This window comes from Frieseomelitta varia, unplaced genomic scaffold (assembly GCF_011392965.1).
Source record: "Frieseomelitta varia isolate USP_RPSP 00005682 unplaced genomic scaffold, Fvar_1.2 scaffold_313, whole genome shotgun sequence".
NCBI lineage: Eukaryota > Metazoa > Arthropoda > Insecta > Hymenoptera > Apidae > Frieseomelitta > Frieseomelitta varia.
This window is the reverse complement of record NW_025110050.1, coordinates 146,535-169,970: the sequence shown is the minus strand read 5'-3', so window position 1 is coordinate 169,970 and position 23,436 is coordinate 146,535. Positions and strand designations below refer to the sequence as shown.

The 23,436-nt window shown below is 40.5% G+C and overlaps 1 protein-coding gene across 1 annotated transcript in view; it reads right to left on the bottom strand.

Moving 5' to 3' along the window:
• The window catches only part of LOC122529876, a 124,459-nt gene that overhangs the window by 9,442 nt on the left and 91,581 nt on the right, over positions 1–23,436 (bottom strand). The window contains exon 5 of the mRNA XM_043656381.1: positions 9,283–9,462. Within this exon, the coding sequence (XP_043512316.1) occupies positions 9,283–9,462 (180 nt within the window). The remainder of the gene's footprint in view (positions 1–9,282; positions 9,463–23,436) is intronic.

The window sequence follows — 23,436 nt, the reverse complement described above, 5'->3', positions numbered from 1 at the left end:
TTTTTTGAGCTGCGTCACTTTCACCCCAAAATCTCGAGAGTTTGCACACTACGCTCGAGTGCGAGCGTTCGAGTACTTTTGGCCAGCTAACGTCTAGTTCGGAACGGTGTCATTCGGAGTTTCACGGACGTCTTTAATTTCGCGGTTACGCTGTCTAAAGTTTTAACCCCGGCGCTCCAACTTCGACTTCCAACTCCCTTGGTTCCTGCAATCACCTTGACGCGTGATAAATTCGAATCAGCGCGAAAGTATGCAACCCTAACGTCAAAGTTTGACCTGAATCCTGTTCTAGCTAAGCCCCGATGTATAAAGTAAGTAGAACTCTCCCTATTTCGCGTGTATGTAAAATATATACCCCGTACATCGTCTAGTCGTCCCAATCTGTATAAATTTGAATACCACCGTATTAAATTTAGGATAAATACTATATTTGTTTTAAAACAAACGATAATTTACACAATAACGAGTCTGCAAATAATTATGAGATACTTGAAACTTAATTTAATTTTATTAACCAGAATAAGCATCGAATATTAAAACTGGAAAGTATCTCGTGCTACCTCAATTGATTATTTTATATATCGATACGATATATAAAAGAGAGCATGCTCCTCAAATATTGCGTGATAGAAGAACAGCAACATGTTTGGTCGAGAAAATTTCCAAAGCTAATCTAAAAGAAGACACATATACGTTGCAAACTATAAAAAGACGTGTAACGAGAACACGAATTATTTCTTAGCTTCTTAATACAAGACGCCACGTTCAAAACTGCTATGTTGTCCGCTCGCGTTACCGTCGGCCAATCTACACGCAGTTTCCTGCACAGAAGACTGCAATTGCACCTGAAGTTTAAGTGTATTCAAGAACGGTAATACGGTTATTGGACGCCGTTTAACGTTTCCATTTGCGTTGCGCTCGACACGGCGAGTTTACGCTCGAGATGTTATTGAATTTCTTTTCGTTAAACTCGATCTGAACTTGGCAATCAATCCCGGTGCCGCGTCCCGCGATTGTCCCCGCGGATCTCCAGCCTACCGCTTTTAAAACTTCCGTTCGAACACGATTTTTAATTATTCCCCGGGCCAGGCGGTGAGCGAGATAATTAATTTCAATTATAAACAAGGCGTGATCCCGTTCGCCAGAAAGAGAGAGAGAGAGAGAGAGAGAGAGAGAAAGAGATATAAAAAAAATTTGGGTTATAAAAGGTTATTAACTAGCAGGCTACGCGTATAAATAACTAGTTAGAAGGGACACGAATTACGCGTCATCCGTTTAGTAGAGCATCCGGGATCAGTAACGCGTGATCGGTAATCTCGCACCCTATTATGCATCGATTAATTTATTACGTGGAAGATTAAATTCTCGTCGAAGCGTTCCCCTTGTGATCCCGATAGGCAAACAATATTTATACGTGTCACCAAGCCATTCGACAAACAAATTTTCTATAAACGTCAATTCAAGAATCTTCTTCCGCTAGTCTCTTCTTATCAACCGATGCAGACATTCCTGTAACGTTTCGAAGAAAAGAAATTTAAAAATTTCGTGTTAAAAAAAAAAAAACTACTTTACAAGATCTTTTGTGAAACTTGTTTCAATGCTAGAGTAGAGTACTAGAGCAGGTAGGGACAGTTATTCTCTAGACAGAAGGAAAAATTTATACGCGTAACGTCGTAATGAGACGTAATCATCGTCTCTCCTTTCTCGCGTCTCCGCCTTCGCGAGGCAGCTTCAGCCTCGTTCCCTCCGCCGCTCGATTTGCATTTCAATTTACTACGTGTTCCCCGGTCCGGTTTCGGAATAAACAGCAATTTCGCGCGAACGCTCGATGGATCGTAAAGTACGACGACGTTTAATAATCGGCGTGGTAGAGAGCAAGGTCGACGTTGCACGGGGTCGGGAACTCCGCGGAGACAGAGGGTAAGTTACCCTCAGAGTTCTCTCGACCAGTGTTCGCGGCAGCTACTCGGAAGCGGAAGCACGGGACCCGAGTCCCCTGAATTATGGCTGTTTTCCAGCGACTTGCCTTTTCGAAAACTCGGTTCCACCCTCGGGCCGCTCGCAGTCCAGCCTTTCTACCTGAGATTTCTACGACGTGGCTTTTAAAGTGGAACGAATGGCGACGCCGTTCCATTTACCTTTTCACGTGGTGCACGCCCCTTCGCGTCCTCGAACGAACGCATCCCCCTCTGTACACGGTGTTCCAGTAAGCGTGGCATAATTGGCAAAGGAGCGAAAAAAACAAATGGAAAAGTGCGATGTAAACCTTTCTTTTTATAGAACGCTCCATTTCAAATTCGTCATTTAAATATTCATAATTATCAGTCTGTTATCCTTATATTGCAAACTGAAATCATAGATGATTTCCCATTTTTCATAAAACTTTGATACTTGACGCAGACTGTGTATTACGATAAAATTGTAAGTATGTTTAAGTTGGTTAAAAAGTAAATAATTGCGTTTCTTTTTTTGTAAATAAATGGATGTATATCTAAATTCATTGTGTATTCATTATGTTTGATAGCTGATTGTTCAAGCTTGTTTTGTGCAAGTCAAAAAGGAACATTATTGTCATATTTTGTTGTAACTTTCGAAAAGGAAAAAAAAAACGTCGTGCAAACTCATAAAAAATTATTTGATGTGCACGATGAAGAAGCCTCAAAGATTATCTGTGTCAGTATCGGAACTGGTTCGTTAAATTTCACTATTATTGACGAGGACATCAAATCGTTCTTGTAACTTTCTTTTGGCCAAAAAAAGGAACCTTTCTGAACGCGGAATCATGAAATTACCTTAAAGATGATCGAACAAAATGGTCAACATGTTAATAAAGTTTTTCTTTCTCACGAGATATTCGCCTTTCACTCGCACGCAAAAAAAAAAAAAACGCAGTTATCTTTTAACCAAATTAAACAAACTGTTACAACGTGGTTCGTCCACAGTCTCTTTTCGACTCAACGCATCGAATATAGTAACTGTTTTAAAACTTTTTAATGAAAATATATAACTCTTCCAACAACTTTTGCGAGCCACGGTATACACTCCGCCAGTTTCTCCCTCGGCGGATCTCTGCCTTGCAATTGGTCCTGTCGCGTGTCATCGGGAAAATCTACGCGGCGTCTCTGGTGAACGATTCGCGTAGAATCTAGGCGGCATAGCTCGATTTCCGAAACGAGTCGGTCTCGAAGGTGAAAAACTGCGTGTCATGGCCCCGGGTTCTACGTACAACGCCTCTGGGAGATGCGAGTTGCCCCGAGGAATCAGGAAATAGAAGCCACTTTGCTTCTCTCTTTTCGCCCTCTTCTCCCCTCGCCCCTTTTCCCCGTCGCTTTTGTCCTTTTGAAAAAGCGGAGGACAAAGGTGCCGCTATCGGTACCGACCGATTCTCCTCCTTTTGCTGGAAAACTCCCTTCGCAAGTTTCTGGAAGAACGGCCCCCGCAAGGTAAATGCGACGTGATTCGTCGCTAAAAGGCTTTCCGTTTTCGTTCAATGGAACACCGCCGCCTCTACCTTTTAAATTAACCACCTCGAGGTGACACGAAGGGGGTGGGGGCCAACCGTAACTCGACCGATAGGCGACCTACCTCCCGGATCCGGATGCTTTACACTGGTGATTTACACGCGGCTTCGAGCGTGTACTGAAATACACGCGGAACGCTGTTTCAATTAATTAATTCAGGATCTTTCTTAAGCGTTTTTATTCTGTCAAATCTAATCTGATTGTTATTATTAACGTTTAGATTTGTCAAGAAATTATCAAGAAGTTTCAATTAACGGCATCAGTCTGTTTCCGGAAGGTTAATGAAGAAGACAGTATTGAAAAACGATTGACGATGCGTGTTTTAATTTAACCTTCTAAGTTACTAACGTCCAATATATCGACATCTATATAATATCTGAAAAAGTCGAATGTCCGATATATCGACGGTCTCTCTTTTCTTGTTTTGAGTAGCTCGAGTCTTTATTTGAGTTGATTAACTTTGAAAATATAGGAACTACAGTAATTTATATGAAAACATGTAAAATTAAACTTCGCCTGGCGATTTAAATCCGTCCACTAGCGAAGGGGGATTTAAATACACCGTCCTTAGAAGGTTAAAGAGTCATAGAAATTCTATCGATTTATTGCGATATTCAAATCTCCAAATTTTCAAGCCTTGAGATCTTTTTAATTTTAACATTCGATATTTATTGCAAGTGATACAATTTTTGAATCTCAATCAGTATCGTTTGACAGACAAGTTTCAATTTTGAAACAGATATAGCAGACTTCTGAGTGGGAATGTTCATTAATATACATGGATATCGGCGAACAGAAATAAACGGATTGAGATCTGAATTTGTTCACCATAATACATGAATTTGCATGAACGTGAAATAGAAACTTCTGTCTAGCACATAAGTACGTAACGCGACAGCTAATTTGTCGAATAAAGTTCGAATAGCTTTGGAGACGACGCATCGCTGCTCCGGGTCACAGTGCATCGCCGTGTGCCCTCTTTAAGGATGCATTTAGGTTCTTAGACTCGAGGAAAACCGGGGAGTTTCCTTCTGGATATACAGACTGACCCAGATGAAAAAGGAGACGAACTTGCTGGGCAATTGACTGCGATAATTATGCATATGATATATTTTATGCATTTAACTATGCATATGAAGAAATATATTATCTCATTCCGAAAGAGACTTTCAATTTTAACACAATCAAATTTTAAATAATATACGAAACAATACATAAAATAATGTATACGATAATACATGAAATAATGTGTAAAATATGAAATAATATATGAAACAATTCATCAATAAATTTCAGATGATATAATATTTTTAACTGATAATCAATATAGTATGTTATTATAGTAATTTAATACGAAAAGCATAATAACAAACGTTGCTTTGAATAATCTACCAGTCTACGTGTATAAATTATAAATTAACCGAATACTCGTAACGCAACACAGTGTTCCACCATTTTACACATAATTTCCACACGCTTGTCTGTATGTCTACTCGCCCTTCTGTTCTTCTTGGAGCGAAAAATAGAAAGGAAAGAAAAAGGAAAAATATCTCGAATGGAATTTTCGAAAAAGGACGTGGACGACACCGGTCACTCTAAAGGGTCGAGTCCCGTCGGTTTACCCGACGAAAGATCCGATACGATAGTAGAAGGCAACGAACTGGATGGCCTTCGACGAAGCGTACTTCATCCGAAAGAAACAGCCACTCATGGCCGCGATAGTGTGAGTATTCCTCGAATTCTGAGGGTATTCCACGCGACCGAGGGTGAACACCGCGACTTGGCGCCAGGCCAAGTATTACGTCCAAGCATCCCGAGCATCCACCCCTTGAACCCTCTCCCACCCCTCCCTCCTCCCTCCCACTCGACCCCTCTCCCCTCCGCCCTTTTAGCCTTCCTGCCACCCCCCCCTCCCCTCCCCTTCTATCCTATCGCCCCGATTCCCGAACAAACGCGTCGCCGCGCCGCGGTTTTTGCATTCCTTCAAGAAGGAAGTGCGCTAAGACGCTTGTCGTCGCTGAAATAACCTCAGGAGTCGAGGCCAGCGGGACCTGTTCCGTTTGTTTGCTCAGTCTAACCGGGCTGTTTCTTCACTCGGTTGGATACTTGCTACCGCTTTGTCGAACGTAACGTGCCGCACATTGTTGCACAACGTAAAGTATCGATTCGCACGTCCATATATATTCCGTTTCTATCGCGGCGTCCGCACGCCGGAAAGTCGTTTCTTCTTCTCGTGTTTGTTAGCCGGAAGATCGGCTTATTGGTTTCAGTTGCTGTTATTGATATTAATTTGAATTAGATTTTATTAATCATTGAACTTCGTTTTGAAGAAAATGAACGTCGGTAGCAACCTTTCCGGTTGATAATGATTTGTTTGCTCAATTTTATTAGATTCAGTATATATAGTTTAAATAAATATTATGGATTGTACCGGAAAAAAATTGCCTGTTTTCGGAACTGATCTCTCGATCTTGCAACTGAATTTAGTGCCGAAGAATAGATTATTATGAGACATCGATCGCTGCAAATTTAAAAAGGTCCATGTCTATTAACGTACCGTACGTTTCGACATGTTGGTCGAGTAATCTAAAAGATCGTTCCTAAAATAAATTTCTATAATTTAAAAAAATCCGGTAACTCGAGAACTGATCGAATAATTTAAAAAGTTATTCGATACGACCAAAACCCCAATCCAGGTCATTTTCTGGTATAAACTGTAACGACATCTCGATTTTATCGAGTATTCGTTATTTCATAAATGTTTACGCATTGACGTTGCAAAGTCTCTGCAGAGATAAAGAACGTTAGACTGTTCGAACGAGAACGAAACGTTTCACCGATTTATCGTCGATAATTCCACCGACAAGTTTCCGCAGTGATAATCCTCTGGTTCTTTTCACCGATATCATCCGACCGTATCGTTTTATCGCTGCGGAAGCACGGGCGTTCAACTCGCGTGTATGTACGTGTCCCGTGTAGTCCTGGCGAGTTTCGTTTCGTTTATCTGTCGATTAACGGACTCGCTGGTCCGTGCACGTGCCACGCCAAGACTTACCACGGATTTAGGGACTCGATGGACTGCACAATCCACTGACTTCGATCCACGCCCTTTCGTTGTTCAATCGCGTTCGACGGTTTAGGATACGTTCACTGTTCGTTCGTGTATTCGTGTCAATTGGCAGAAAAGAAGGAGGAGAGCACGACCCTAAAAGCAGTCGGAGGGTGGCGACCGGAAACAAGAACGAATCTCGAGGAAAGAAAGAGCAAACGAAGAACGAGACGTTACATTTCAAGGAATTGACAAACTCTCGTTCGGTCTGTCACTCTGGGATCTGAGAATCTACGTGAATTAAAATTCGTCGTAAATAGGAATAATTTTTTAATTACTTCACACAAGTAAAAGTGTAAATTCAAAGCCGTGCAAACAGTGGGTCTTAGGTAGAAAATTGTTAATTTTAGCTACAGCGTTTCATACGTTTTTACGTATCATGTGGATTAATTTGAATGTTCCTTGCGATCGGTCTTGCCTCACTGGAATCAAACTCGATTCCAAGATCAAGAGACCAATATACCGCGAAGATGCTATTTCGATCGATCCGAACGAAATTAAATGACAACTGATCATCTCAAGTGTCTAAGCCGAGATTACGCGTATTTTGGAAAACGCTGTTTCGATGAAATTTCAGGATGAATTTCAGGTAAGGGAGGCAAAATATAGTCGAAGGTTCAACCCGGGCGGATTTGGCGAATCCCTGGCAAGATGAGTTTCCACGGATAAGTCTGAGCCAGTAAGTAGGACGATAGGCGGAGGCGAAATTGCCTGGTAACCTTCGACCTTACAGGGCCGTACGAGTCCCGATAATTGCGAACCTGTTATCCCTGTCAAAGAGGAGCTACTGGCTGACCCAGCTGCGCGAAATCTTCGCTTAGTCGATCGATTTCACGATGCTCTGGTGGTGTTGACTCGCTCCAACGAAGAACAAAGAATAAACCTTTTAGTATCTTGCGATTCTTTTACGCATCATTGTGAATTACGAGGCGAGGTGAATTACGTGAGAACAAAATGTGCAAAAATTGGTACTTGTATTTGAGTTTATCTGAGACGAAATTTGGTAGTTAATATGTAGAACAATTTTCCTCTTTATCATATTACCAAAGATATGAATTTGAATAAAAGTTCGTAATTAATTAATTATTTAGTTCATTCGTCACTGAAAGGAATTTGTATTGCGATTATTCGAAATATCGTAGATAATGTAAATACATATTCCTCTCCAACAAAAATTATTCAAAATTCATTCCATCTCATATGAAAAACATTTTTCGCAGAAACAGATATATATTAGCTCTTGGATACTTACTCTGCGTGTAACACTCATATCAGTCATTCAACTAACTAGTCGTTATCACGAACGAGTACACTAGAGAAAAACGGGACGAATCGGCCATACGCTGTTCGATTTCCGCGAGTTCTGAATCGCTATCGGCAAAAGAGTCTGTTTGTCGAGATTAGAGATACGAATTCGCGGATCTGCATACGCGATCGAATTAATTAGCTTAAGGCGACCGAACGATCGACCGATCTTCTCCGGCCGATTTGTCAATTTGTCGATTTGTCGAGCTCGCCACACCTGTTGCGCCTTTATTGTAAGTACATGAGATGTCGATTACTCTGTTCTAAAGACGTACACACGTTCCTGACAAAAGAATCGAAAGCTCTCCGAAGTTCGAGTGAGATTTGAAACAAATCCGTCCACAGATTTGTCAGACAGACGTCTGAATATAATGAAATTAATTTGGTAGATTATTTGAAGAATATTAACTCTGTTGAATGGAAATTAATTTCATAGACGGCTCGAGGAAAAACACAAAATATTCCAGGCGGAACGTTAAATTCGATTAAATTTATGAAATAACATTGTGAAATATCGAAACAATGAATTTTTCTATTGATAACTTCGAATAGAAAAATAAAACTTTCTCTTCGTATGTGAAAATATTCGAAAGGGTAATACGCGACATTCGCATTCCTTTTTTTGAATATTCGTTGTATTCTCTCGAAATTTTGATCAAAATTATCTTTCACGCAAACCAACAAATATTTCGATTATTCCGCGGACCATGAACTGCACTACCTTGCAATCAGCCCTATCTATCCTACCGTGCGAATCACTAATGAAGCAGCCTTTCCAATTATCGACGAATTGCATTTAATTGGATCAGCGGAAGAAGTCCTTTGTCCGTCAACAAAATGGAATCCCCGCCCCTGGCTACTTCAACCGCGAAATAGTTTGGATCGATGGAACATTAACGTGGAATCAGTAATCTCTCCCTCTCTTTCGACTGCGACAACGCCATAAAATCCTCCATTTTACAACTTTTATGACCTTTAATCTCTTAAGGAAGATTGGAAAATTTTTAACAAATCATCCGCCAATATTAAAACGTGCGTAAAACGTGTAGGAACACTGATACAAAATCCAACGTCTATATCTGAAAACAGATTAAATTAAACAAACATTGCACAATTTTTCTCACTATCGATAGGAGAATTCGCAAATTTAGCTACTTGTCCTTTTATTATAGATATTAGTTTTTTTCTTTTCACCACTTAAATTTGACACCAGATTAAAAGGGACAGATTAAGTTGGAAAAACTAGAGAGGGATGAAGGTTGAAGTTCCACAGTGAGTTGCTGAAGAAGCGTTTTTCAATGAGTCAACTCGTCGTTCCCGACTGAGAGATTATTGTGATATACTCACAGCTCGCTCCTCGGTCTCCACGATAAGATGGTTGTTCTTAAGGGTGAGGGTGATGATGTTCCCGTTGGCGTTTTTATTCCCCGGAGGAGTGTACTCCACCGGAGTGGCGCTGGCCACGTTTACCTCCTCCATGACCTCGGTCTCGCAAATGTACCTGGGTCTATCGAGACCGTTCACCAACTGAAACAAAAAAAGGGAAAGAAGCTGAGGTATCTGCTCCCCGTGGACACTGTAAGTTAATGTAGAAAGTGCAGAAAGATGTTACCTGGACGAATTTGTCTATCGGAATAGATTAAAGATTGATCTACGCTTTGAAAATTATACAATTTAATATCGAGAGGATTCGGAGGAAAGCTTTTCAAGAGAAGGTTCGTGAAGATAACAGAAACGAATTGTCAGAAAGTGTTTCTTCAATTTCCTTTCGGGACGAAGAATGTCATGAAAGAATAATTTAAAAATCTGCTGTACTATTGCGAAATTTTCTCCATCCCGAGAGAATCGAGGCTTTGAACCATTCGTTGTTCGCTATTGTGAAATTTGTCAAAAACCGAGATCGTTGATTAGCTTATCAGCGAAAATTCTACAATAGTACTTCATGATAACTTTAAATCCCCTTCCAAAATCAATCTCTTCTACCCGTATCTGTACCCGTGAACCGCACAACCGGAAGCAACAGAACTGGATTAGCGTTTTTCCATGAACACGTAATCGCCTGGGAATACGGCTACAAAGTGGCGAGGTTCACGGACTGCGAGTCCGATTAAAACTTTAAATCTGAGAATCTACAGTGGCGCGAGCTCGATGGTCAACTAATTCCCCGAATTTGCGGTAGACTCACGAGCTAAACAACCCTCGTCTCTCCAGACACGTGGATTCTTCGAAACCGCGGAACTTCGATACCCACCGTCGCGTGGTTACATTCTGCACCTACACGAGAAGTTTTTTTCCACGGCAAATGTAAAAACAGATCGACTTTTGGCTTCTATCAGCTTAGAGACTTGAAGCTACATACAGATCCGCTTAATACATTTAGTAAAACTTTGACATTTGAAATAGTAGATTACGAATTTTAAATTCTACAGATCTTTTTGATAGACGGAGAATTCGTACGTTCAACGAAATGATAAAAATTTCGTCTGATCGTGGCTGCGACAAGAAACTGCAAAAGAAGTACCGCCATACTTTTTTAAATCAAAGTATTTGTAATATCATGACATATATATTACACGAAACGAAAATCTTTATAATTCCGCAAGAGTGTAACAAATACGCAAATCAAAATAGTATATGATTCAACATTTTCCTAACTTAGGTACGTTGTTTCATCGTCACCTATCATTTAACGTCATGTACATTACGGTGAACATCGCATGTAAAAATCTTTCCATAACTACGATTGTAAAAATAAGTCGATAGGTTCGTGACATTCTATCGACTTATATAGACTCAGTGAAGCAAGCGTTTTGTAATCCTGCTTGATGAATGCACACGCATAGCCGGCAGTCACAATTCCCCGCGTGATCCCGAATAACGGAAGGGCGGTTATCTGTCAAGGAAATTGACAGCGAAACGGAACACCCAAGCCAACGCTGTACGTACAGTTGCCTCGCGCGTTCGTTCGTTCGTTTCCTTAGGCATCCCTTCGGGCAGAAATTCATCATCCAGGCTTGCTAGTCGGCGGGAACCGAGAAAAAGAGAGAGAAAAGACGGGAGGTTCGTCGAACGAACGTCCGTTTCTTTCGCGCTTTTTATTTCCATCCGATTCTGGCGGAGGTGTTCTGGCGGAGGATACTCGGTAATGGGCGTTGGGTGACGCGGCAAGTACGACGCCCGATAAGAACAGATAACCGGAGAATGAAATATCAGAAGGCACGCGAAACATTCAACGGCATCGTTGGCGGAACTGTCGATCGCGTTATTGATAGATCGAGCCTAACGACGAGGCGCATATCGCAGGTAATCTCTTTAAGGACATGAAGCATACAGAGTGATACGCAAAACTTTCGCGAAGCTTATTTAAATCAGAGAAAAAAAATATTTGGGGAAAAAAGGAGATCCACTAATGGATTTAACATCGTTTAATTGAGTATTGACTAAATTTTAAATTAAATAAGTAGAGTTCTACCGTGTAAAGGAAACAAAGATGGATAGCTCAAGATGGACCTTATACTCATTCGACAGCTACGTGAAAAAAATACTAGAGTGACATGGCTTGAAAATTGATGAATTCAAAGTGTATTTCAACTTTAATTTTTTATTTGAAACTGGTTGAACTCGAAGAAAACTTAAAGGTCTCCTCTCGCCTTTTATAGAATAAGTTTTACGAAATGAAAATTAAAATATCTCTTGAACTATCGTTTTCTTGATGTAGAACGAATTATTTAGAACGACGAGAGAATGTACGTGAAAGAAAAGCGAGATTTTTTACGTGCAATTGCATGTAAAATGTACGTGCATTGCGATACTTGTGCAAATACGCTTCAGCGTAAAGTCCATTCTTACATAACTGTTTCTTTCAACTTCAACTAAAAATAAGATGCGACCGGCATGAATCAGCTTGTAGGTAGGCTATTGTACGAGTGTCACTGTACCAGCGAGAATTCTCCTCTTTCTTCCTCGGTTTTTACAACGTTACGGGGCTGTCAGACGATGAATAGAAACGTCTACGATCAGCAGATTTTTTTTCTACTAGAATGAAGCAGTCTTTGGAAGAAGCCGAAGCAGTGTAATGCAATCATTTATATTCCCTTTAGGAGAACGACCGAGAAATGACTTTTGTCGTCTTCATTTTCTCGTAAATCTTCGCCTTGTCGACGTTTCATCTCGTTAGAGGAACCCGTCCCCGTTTTATCTTCATCCGTATTCCCGCGGGTTACTACGGCCCGCGTGGAAATACGCGAGGAAAACCGCGCGCGGTTAAAGGCATCGATAAAAATTTAATATCAAGCTTAAGAACATGCATAAAACTTCTTCTCTAGTAAAAATGAAGAATGTTTCAATATGAACGCTACGTGAATACTTTATATATATATATAAAGTTAAAAAATTAAAAATATATAAATTTATATAAAGAAACCATGAAGCTGAATCCACAATAATGACTTCCGTAGTTACAAAGTGCAATATTGCGCGCAACGTGCGTAAAAATTATATAAAAATATCGCGAAATATCCAAAGTCCTTTTTATAACAGTTTTATCCCTTTTCATCTTGTCCTCTGCCCTTCATATTAAATTCTTTTTATAATTCCCCGCCGTGCTTCCATTCTTTCGACTATATTTTCAGAAATGCGAATTCACAAGAAAAATCCTGTCTACGCCGCCTAACGTAATTCCGTGCTGCTCGTTCTCCCAGTGACAACTCGAAAATCGCGTTCTCTGACTCGCTCGTCACTGTCGCTACGAGGCGTACGACGCGGTGCATCCTGCGTTCCCAGCGGTCTTTTGTCTTCAGGACGACAGTGCCGACCGTGCAGTCTCGGCAAGCGCGTCGCGGTAGGGGATGCGACCCCATTCTCCGAGCCTCGGCGATCGAAGGCCTGATTGGTTCATTGCCTCGTTCACCTCTCGATGATCGTCATTGATTTAGAAAGGGTGAACGCGGGGGCACGTTATCGAGGGTTCGTTAAAGGGGCAACATCGAGAGGAGAATTATTTCCGGCCTCTCAAGTCCGCTCTTAACTGCTCCTTTATTCCGATTACGACCGAGTCAGCTCGCGAAGTCTGACTGACGAGCGGTTGGTCGCCACTTCTGCTTGGTGGTATTCCCCGTTTCAAGAGGAATTTGCCACCTTGAAACATTCCAACGAGAGAGAAATATTTTCTGTCGTTAGAAACGATGTTGGGTGGAGAAGGATAAGAGAGAGGGGGAAAGGTTGGATGGTAGAGAGGAATAGAGAGGATGATTAACCTTTTCATGCTCGACGTTGCATGTACATAATACGTACTGCACTTTGAGATGTTGGTAGTTAAACGAGTGACACGTGCATCTGTAGATTACAGACGAAACAGATGGATTACAGATGGATTCTAATTTCAAGAAACTTTCCCATTTCGTTGGTTCGACTTCTCTGAAAAACTGAATTGATCGTATTCGCAAGTGGAATGCAGATGTCTGTGCGATTTATATTTCAGTTGAAGAAATTGATTTTAAATAGAAATTCATTTTATTCTACATGTCAGCTTTAAATATTTTATGACAGACTTTAATTCTAACGGATTATTCAAATTTCACTGCAATCTAATATCTAAAAGGGAGTGTGTACATGTAACGTATTATACATTACAAAAGGAGAAATAGCACGCGAAATCGAAAAATAAATTGACAAATCCAAACTAAAATTGAAAACGAAAATTGGAAATCAAATGGGAAACGTCTCTTCTGTTTTAAAAACTGTACCCTCGTTTCGAGACATTCGAACGAAATTGTTTTATTATAGAAAAATTGTTTCCCCCTAGGGAGGAGCACAGAAATACGATTTAAATCGCCGAAAATTCTCAATTTCCGCAGCGTTACACAATTGCACATCTTTGGAATCATAGAAATCGTAAGCACCGTGGGAACACGCGACACGTAGCTACGTTCCCCTGGAAATTCTTATCTTTTCTTCCCCGAAATCGTTCTTTATACAAGCCTGAACTCCGAATGCACGTACACCGATATACAGTTGACGGAACTGTACGATCCGTCGAGCTCTCTGGAATTTCTCGAGCTCGAGTTCAGGCGATGACGTATCAGGGAGTAATTTCTCCGTTACCCTAGAGAGCGGTCTTTTGATTTAAATAATTGGTAGATCGAGTGCGATTCACGCTCCAACGAGTCTCGGGTATTCAAAAGGTGCATCGCGAGATAACACGGTTCTGCAAGTTGGAAAACTCGCCGCCACTCTCTCTCTCTTGAGGTCGTGTCGCGTAGGCGATCGAAACGAGGGCAAAGTGGAACGAGCAAGGAAGGTAACTGGACACGGCGAAAGCCACCCTTCGATTTAAACTTCTATCATGCTACATTTACACACTTTTCATTCACATATAGGGCTAAAATAATTTCTAGTCGTTGTTAATTATTAAATATAGAAGCAGGTAAGTACTGCACTGAGGGACCGAAAGAAAGTTTTCTGACAAAGATTAATAAACTCGTCGATTATTTTTCCTGACAATTTACACGTTAAGTATCCTTAAAGTTTCATAATATTCTAATTTTTCCCTTTTGCAGATCTCCTGCGCTGGCAACTGGTACGCGGGCCATAACGAGTGACCGAACCGTATACAATAATTCGTCGTTTTCTTTTTCTTTTGAAGTCGTCGGTATGATATTGCTGGATAGAAATTATTAAGAAGTAATAAACTTATCATTCGTTTTGCCCCAGTTACATTTAAATGTTGCAATTTGGGACAAAAAATTCTGCCAAGTCGTTCAAGAGGTTAATATTCAGAACCTACGAGTCGAAGGAATTTAGGTAGATAGTTGTTCGAACAGCGCTTGAATCAGGTCAAACTGATGCAAATCTGATCTTCGTGGTTCAGTACGAAATTTCAATATCTCAAACTTCGGCCAATGTCCGAGAAACGGACAACTTCGTTGCATCCTTTGTGCGCCTTGGGCCTCCGTAGAGGATCGACGCGCGATTCTGCCGAAGATCGAGAACACATCTCGGCGGAGAGGCACGGTGGTGGGAGTAGGTAGATATCCCTCATTACGAGCAATCGCTACCACCCTAATTACCTCTCGGTGGAGAGAACCGGGCCAACTGTCCGGTCGAGATCCACCACCATCGGTCAGCGTAAGAAAGTTAGCGCCTACGAGGCCCGGTACGCGGCGGTGATTACGAACGAGACTCCTCTTGCAAGAAAGTAGCCCCGGCAACCGGCAATTTACCGGAAATTTTCGCTACAATTTTATCGACACGCGTATCGATCGCTGACCATTACCCCTTATTCGCGGGAGTCTCGCTGCTGGGCTCGAAGATCGACTTCGAAGAACTCGAGACTCGAGGGGGGAGGGAACCGGGCACCTATCATCTTAATTGCCACCGCGTAACCGTGCCCGAGGATTAATGCGATTAAGCCTGATTACACGGTTTCATTCCGGCACAGTCGTTGGTTCGCGGCAGATCTTAGCTCTCGGTTTTAATTGCTATCGGATAGTTATCAGGCTGGAATTCCACGGCACGGGAATCTGGATATCTGGCCTTGCTCGTTTACGTGTTAGTTTCAGAGGGATGGACACCTTTCGAGAGTACGAAATTTTGATCCTCTCGCGTGGTTGTTCGAGAATAATAATCGTTGACGATGTTACTGATGGTAGAGTGACGAGTGATGAAATGTAAGTTGGAGAATTTTCTTTCGTAACAATTGTATCTCTTATTATTTAGTATTATTTTGTATTAGCTAGATATGATATGTATGTATATAAATATAAAATATCTGAAATATACTGCTTCACTTAATGGATAAAACAAATTCCTAATTACATTTCGTGTATTAATTCTATTAATTTACAAATATTTGCGTCAAGTAGAAGTACAGTATGAATTTAATTCCAATTCAAATATCTAGAGATAGAAGTAATTCCTTTTACCGTAAAAGATTGATTTTATCCGACAATAAATAATTAAGGATAATAATAATGCAAAAGATACGAGGAATCGTCAACTTGTTACACAACCGCTGATGTTGCCAACTAAAAAAAAAAACGGATTGATCGGATCGATAAGCGGGCAGATTTGCGTAACACACGCAAGAGTATAAAATTTCGCTGTCAGCTCCTTCGTATCCGATTTAATTGCGATTAAACGATTTTATCGATTCAGACAGTGCAACGCCGCGCGAGAATACGCCAAGTTCGTTCAGCGATATCGGAATTAGATTTAAATCGTAATTATGTAATAGGTGTCGAGCTGTATTAAATTGCAGGTTGCGTGGCGACGTAATTGTCCACCGGGTAATAATTAATTGAGAGCGCAAACGGAACCGCCGAGCGACTGAACAAGGATTGAAAATGGTAAACAGACATTCGATAACGATTTCGCGTATTTTGCCACGGGGCAACTCATTATCGCGTTCATATTCGGTTCAATTCTATTCCCATTCCCATTGTCTAATACCAAACTATAATGTAAGCCAAAATCCCAATTCACTGCCATAATGTGCATTGTATGTATGTAAGTACGTGCACTGCTGCTCAAAAATATTATACCGCCTTTATTTCTAATTACAATTTGATGAATGTAACTATTTAACCAATAATTCGTTAAATGCCTTATCAATATCATGATCTTGTATCTTGTTCTTGAAATTTATAAATTATAAATTATACAAGCTAGAATACATTTTGTGTATTCTAGTTTGTATAGGATTCATACATCACGTTTCCACGTTTAACAATTATTTAATTTTTCTATTATTTCTTTAGCTCTTTATGACAAATAACAACTTGGAAGTTACATTTAGAAAATTTCATTTCATCGATAAAATACCAAATGATTCATTAATAAGAATCGTTAATTCCCGGATTTTTAACTGGGTGAAATGTTAACTAATCGCTTAACTAATAATTTTTGTCACTTTGAATTAAATTCCGGTTACAAAGGATTAAGAGATTTAAGCAATTTGACGTTATATATATCTCTTCCTAAAAAAGAATTTCATCAATAAACGTCGTGTAAGATAAAAAATATACGTAGATACCATGAAAATGGCAAGTATCCGCGTACTTTTGAACGGCAGTGTACGGTGTTACGTGTACCTCGAATACTTTCACACGCGTGTACGCGTGCCAGACGACGACCTCGAAACGAACGATAGAAAACTGCGATAGAATAGTCCCTAGTCACGCTTGGCTTGGCTAGACACAGGCTAGACATAGACACGAGAATTCCTAGACCGGTCGAGCCAAGGTTGTCCGACTGCATTCAAGTGAGCAAGTGGCCGGTCTAGCTGGCCTTTGAATCACGATAGCGTTGATCAAAGGGGCCGATCGTATAAAACGGTAATCCACAACAGTACAGCGCTGCGATTACAATTTCAGATCGCGTCGACATCCAACAGCTGGTCGAATGAGAAACCAAACCTAGACGCGCTTCTTTGCATAACAAGATCGCCTCGTTGGTCGGTCCGATCGGTTGACCGTCTAACTTAAGTAGAACGTGAACGAACAGACGGACGCTGGTCCTCGAAGAAAAAAAGTGTATTTCGCGTGAAGATTTGTATGTACGTCTAACTCGTTGCAATACTTATTAAGGACCAACGACGTTTCAATTATTGCTAACTGCAAGAGAGAATTTCAATTACTTTCTCTGTTACTATTTTTTGTCATTGTTTTATCAATAGTCAGATTCCTCGAACCTTACGATTACAATATTCAAAGATATCGAAGTACTTGTGATATCATGGTGAATTACTGCTAAACGACAAAACCGTCTCGAGTTACTGCCTAATCCAAGTAGAACGTTCCGTACATAGACAAAGTTCGTTGCCCCCCTGGAAATCCATCTGTATCCGTTCGAAAAAGTAGAGAACCGCAGAAATTCCGCAAAACTCGTCCGCAATTAGGATGACTTTGGAGTAAACGAAATTTACGTAGATTCTTTTAGCGCAAGCTAAGTCTGCCCGAGCCGAGTGGAGATAGTTCTATACGCGATCGATCAAAGAGAAAAAACGTAGCCACAGAAGTATTTGTTAGTTTCGCAAAACTCTCGCGTCGAGGAATCCCGGCCGTTAGGATGGGTTTAGTTTATCGGCGCCGAAAGGCGACGCACGGTGCGCACACAGGTGCGCGTGTGCGTGTGCAGGCGCGAGTTTTGGCAGCGCGTGTGCGTGTGCGTGTGCGTGTACGTGTTGGTGTACGTGCGTGGCTGCGGCTCGAGTGGCTTGTGCCAAAGGGTACTGACCCTGACCCAAGGGGCATTGCTCCTACGGTGCGTTTCTGCCGTTCCTTTTCTGTTAGATACGCTCACACCGGCGCGTAGCGACACGGCTTAGTAACGATGTCCGGGCCATCATTGGGAATCTTTTTTACATGGATGCTAAACGGTTCGCCCGACAAACTAGTCGACGAGAGCCGCGGCGCTCTCCTCTCTGCTCGATCCTCCGCGAGGCCGGCAGAGAACGAGGAAGCGATCTGACCACCACTCCCCCAAGACTACGCCGTTTTTTTCTCCCGCGAGTCCAGCTCCATCGGAATGTTCTTCTCGCTAAAATGTTCTCCACGCTTTCTGGCCATCTTCGCGCTAACGTACGAATTCTAACCAATTCCAATTAACCGGACGACATAGTTTCCTATCCACTGTGACGCGCAGCACATTGTTTTGGTTTGCGTTTTCCATCGATTTCTCGCGTATGTTTCTCCCTTTTTTTCCAAATATTTTTCGTCATATCGTTCGGACATCTTTTTCGGAGATTTTTTTTTTATTTTTTTGTACAGTCATGTCGTCTTTTCAAATATGGTTCGTAGTATGGTGCATATTCTTTTTTTTTTTTCAGAGAAAAAAGTCCGTTGTAGATTTTAGGGACGTTAAGATTGGACAAATTTAAAAGTATAATAAAAATGTTTAGGTTCTTATGATTTATGTTACTGCAATAGAACTGCAAAAGATAAAGTATCTTTACAATACGACACAAAATTCAAACCTATTCTTTAAAATGTCTAGAAGCCTCTTCTTCCTAATAAGGTACCAATCAGTTTAGAATCGACATATTGTGTCTTTTAATTTAAAATCTGCTTGTGAAATTTAACGTGTTATGCATCGTAGCAACTCTATTTATTAATATTCATAATTTGAAGCTTCTGACTGACTAAATATAATTTTATACATCCTAGAAAATATGTATCTCAATCTAACAGTAATTATATTCAGTTGAAATATAGCTAGCAACAGAATATAGTAGCACGGGATATTCCAAAAATGTTTGTCAGATTAACGTTAAATTAAAGACCATTTCAAGATGCCCAAGTACGATATCTACACGCGTTGGTTATCTTTAAATATTTAAATCGCTTTCCAAACATCATCCTATCAAGAAACAGTCTCGAAATTGCGGAGAACGGAGCCCGATGGAATTGAGGACAAGCAAATCGGTGTGCCGGGCAATGATCGGCCCCATCCCCATCTTTGTTAGAGGGTATTCGAACGAACGAGTGGAAAGAGGAGCATAGTCGAGAGCGATTCGCGTTCCGATTTCTCGGTGGTCGTTCGCCTTCCCCATAAAAGGTTCGGCTAAGATCGTTCCCCCGGGCCCCTCGCCTCGCGCGATTCTTCTCCCTTCCAAAACCGTCCTGTAGACGTACCGTCAAGAAAAGGATACCACGTAGACGAGTTTTGGCCAGCCGGTGTCCCATATACCAGGCCTTTCACCTCTTGCCGCGAATCAAACCAACCAACTCGCGCGAACCGGACTACCATCTTTCGCAGCCTGCTCCGCGATTTTTTGCCCGTGTATCTCGGGGAAATTGCTCCCAACATCGCCTCGTACAAATTGGCAAATTTCAGGATGAGAAACGTCGACCTCTTTGTTGCAACGTAGACTTTGATTAAACTGAAAACTTCGGAACGGATTCTTCGCTGAAATTTTTAAAGAAAACTTTGGAAAAAAATTGGAGAACGAAAACGTACAACTCCGAAAGATTCGAAATTCGAAATTTTTCAAGGATTTTCGATTCAAATTTAAAGATCGAAAGATACATATTCTCGTACGACATACGATTGTTTTGATTCGTCGAATTCCAAAGAATTTTGCAGAAAGGAAATCAACGATTCTTCCGCATGCGAATTAAAGAAATCGGTCTCGAAAAGTTATTCTCCGCGAGTAAGACGCAAAATCACCAAGATCCCGTACTGAGCCAGAGGAATCTCTACGCCACGAACGAACGGCCCACAAATTGGAGAGTCTATTCTTCCTAAACGAAATACAAAGTTCTTATAAATTTCACGTGACACGTTCTTTTAACCGACAATTTCTAAAGAAGCGTGCTGTCCGTCGTAGTTTAAAAAATCCAGCCGAGAGCGGTATTCTTTCGTAGATAAAAGACGCGATCTTTACAGGTCTTGAAAAAAAAAAAAAGAAAGAAAGAAAGAAAGAAAATGCGTGCTCCTTTCGATTCGGCGGATTCTAAAGGATCGAAGGAGCGTTTGAAAGGTTTGCGACGTATTTCGCTTGCTGCGATTTCTTTTTTAATGCCTCTCGCGCCAGACCACCCAGGCTATTTCGTGTTTCACGCGTATGCACGCTCACTTGCGACGTTCAACAGCTCGAAGCCAGTTCGAAGAATGAAAATAGTCGAGCCAGGCATTCGACGGGTGAATGAAGTCACGCGATAAACACGATCGCGTAGGCTGTAAACAGCGTGCTTTCGAGTATTCAGAAATCCTGCGGTTTCTTGTTACGCAACTGCGCCATCGATCGATCCATCGATCGCCTCGAGATCGTCACGCTTCGTGATTGTAAGCCAAGCTGAATGTTGATAGAGAAATTCACGCGAAAAAGACGGGTAAAAATGTTTGTGCAACGCAGTTGTGTTATTAATTAATGATTTGCTTTCATTACAATTTCTGGTATTGAGGAATTTCATAATTTGTAATTATCGTAGTATTAATAATTCGTATTGAGTGTAAGTAATACTCGAACGTTATCGAACGTTAATTATTTGTATTTATCGAGGAATTTATTCGCGTGTCCTCGACCTGTTTTGTGAAAAATTATCTTAGAAAAATGTATCACTACATTCTGTAATTTAATTTTACTGTTATAGTTTATTATAAAAATAATTATTATAAAATAATAAAACTATAAAAAAAATTATGCATATAATTGTTAAAACAATATATCGCAAAGAATTGTCTCCTAGAAAATGTTTCTGCAACTTAATAAAATATAGAACTCTTATATAAAACTCTTTGCAATTTAATTTTGAATATAGATCGAAAGAATCATGCAGTGAAAACGATTATAAAAATTGCGAGACGTTAATAGAGAATCTGTTGAAATAGAAATTATGCAGAAGTCTGTTACATAAATTACGAAATACGAAGATAATTTGAAGAAATCATAGTGTCACAGACACTTCTTTAGAAATATATAGCGAATAAAAAAAAATATTAAATGAATTAATAGAATTCTATTTCATAACCACAATATTGATGTACAAAATTCGATAATTAAGTTAAAATAAGTCTTAATGCAACTAATGATGGGAAATATTATAAATAAATATCATACAAAACAAATGATACTCTATTATACTAACTGTCTGTGTCATGAAATATAAATAAAGAAAACAGTGTCCAACAAAATTTTTCGCGGCCAGACGTTCGTTTTAAAACGCAGTACGTCGTTACGATATCTCGAATTTTCGTCCGAATACGTCACAGTCAGACTATACGGTCACTCTAATTCGGCCTTGAGTCTAATCCTCGTCGTTGACCGCTGGTCACAGACCCCGACTAACGTCCGTTGCAAATGGCACTCGTTCGGCTCGGTTAAAAAATTCGCGACGCGCGACGCAGTTTCGAAACTATCGTAGACAGCCAGTCATTCGAATTCTTCTCGAGTCTGGTTATCCTTTTTCCTGTTTTTTTTTTTTTTTTTATCGTTTTCGAGATTGATCTTTCAGGAATTTTAATCATTTAATAGACTTCATGGACGTTGGCTAGAGACAAAGAATTCGCAAAAATCGAGCGTTTGAAGATTTTTGAACGACTACTGAATTAGCTCAACATTTCAAATTTTCTAAATTAATTAGAGATGAGATTTTAAATGAAATAGTTGAATAATAGTTTAGAAGTCACGTTGATTGAAAATAGCGATGATGTGACAAACACTAGTTTTTGAATTTGTAACTATTTGTGTCACCTTCTTATAACAATAGTAAGTAACTTGATTTTTTTTCTTTTTGAAAATTCAATATCAATCGTGTATTTACGTGATGAAAAGCAGAATTGATCAGCTTGGATTCTCGAAGGTTAAAAATATCTGTGAATTCAGTCTCAAAATTTTATAAAAGAATACTTTCATCAAAGAACTGACTTGTCGAATTTTAAAACGATTCTTCTACAAAAGACAGAAGACATGATTCATCGTGTTTTCCCCAACGAACTTTAAATAGTACCCCACGATCATAATTCTTCATTCTGTTTCTCTCTGACAGTTCCTGAAAATTTTATCACGGGATTAATTACGTACATAAATAATGAAATTGACAGCTATTATTATGAAGAATAGAGTCGGTCAGTTTGACTCCTGAATGGCTCAATTAGTTGACTATAAAGAGATCGCGAATTTTTATGCGCTTAAGTGCACAAACACGCGCAACACGTAAATCACGACAACACGCAAAAATACGAAATAAATTACTTATTGCAACATTTAACGAAAGAAAGAAATTCCATCGTTTCAGTCATGCGCATAAAAAAAAGGAGAAAATAAAAATGCACAAAATTCCGAAAGTGTGACCATAAATAACGCGAGAGGAGGAGAGATGAAAAATTTTTCGCAGCAAGATCATCATTGAATTTAAAACGATATTTTCGACTAGCGTAGCCAACGTGTCGATTCTGGCCATTCGTCGGCGACTCGTTCTATTCATAGAACAAGTGGTAGCTTCTAAGCACGTAGACTCGCCTCAAGGTTGTCTGGATGCTAGTTCAAGGCTACCGAGATGCCAAGCGGAAGTCTGGCACCCGATGTGTTAGGAATACATCAGGAATCAACGTGTCGAAAGCGTTCTTTCCACTGGATGGGACACGCGTTAGACGGGTCTGTGGTTGGTGGGCAGTTGCACGGTAACATAGGTTAGTGACACTGCGAAGGTCGTGCCTAGCACTGGCCAGACCTGAGGCTGAGTCAAGCGTAGCCCGACGAAGAATTGAGTCATAGATCGTGACGCGGTCTAATGGCGTTTACGCCAGGCCGGGCTTAAAAATACGCGTCCGGTCGGTCGATGGTTTCGCGCGTCTCGCGAAAATAATCGCGTTAACGAGCTCTTAAGACGATACTGCTGAAACACAGGGGCGATTCGTTCTATCGGCAGATTAGCAAACTGCTTTGTCATTAGAGAAATCCGTAACGGTGGGTATTTACATAGTCGATTACAGTTTCTCGCCAAGTTTCGCCCGAACCGGGCGAGAAACTATTAAAAGTTACCCCTGCCTCTGTGTTCCCGT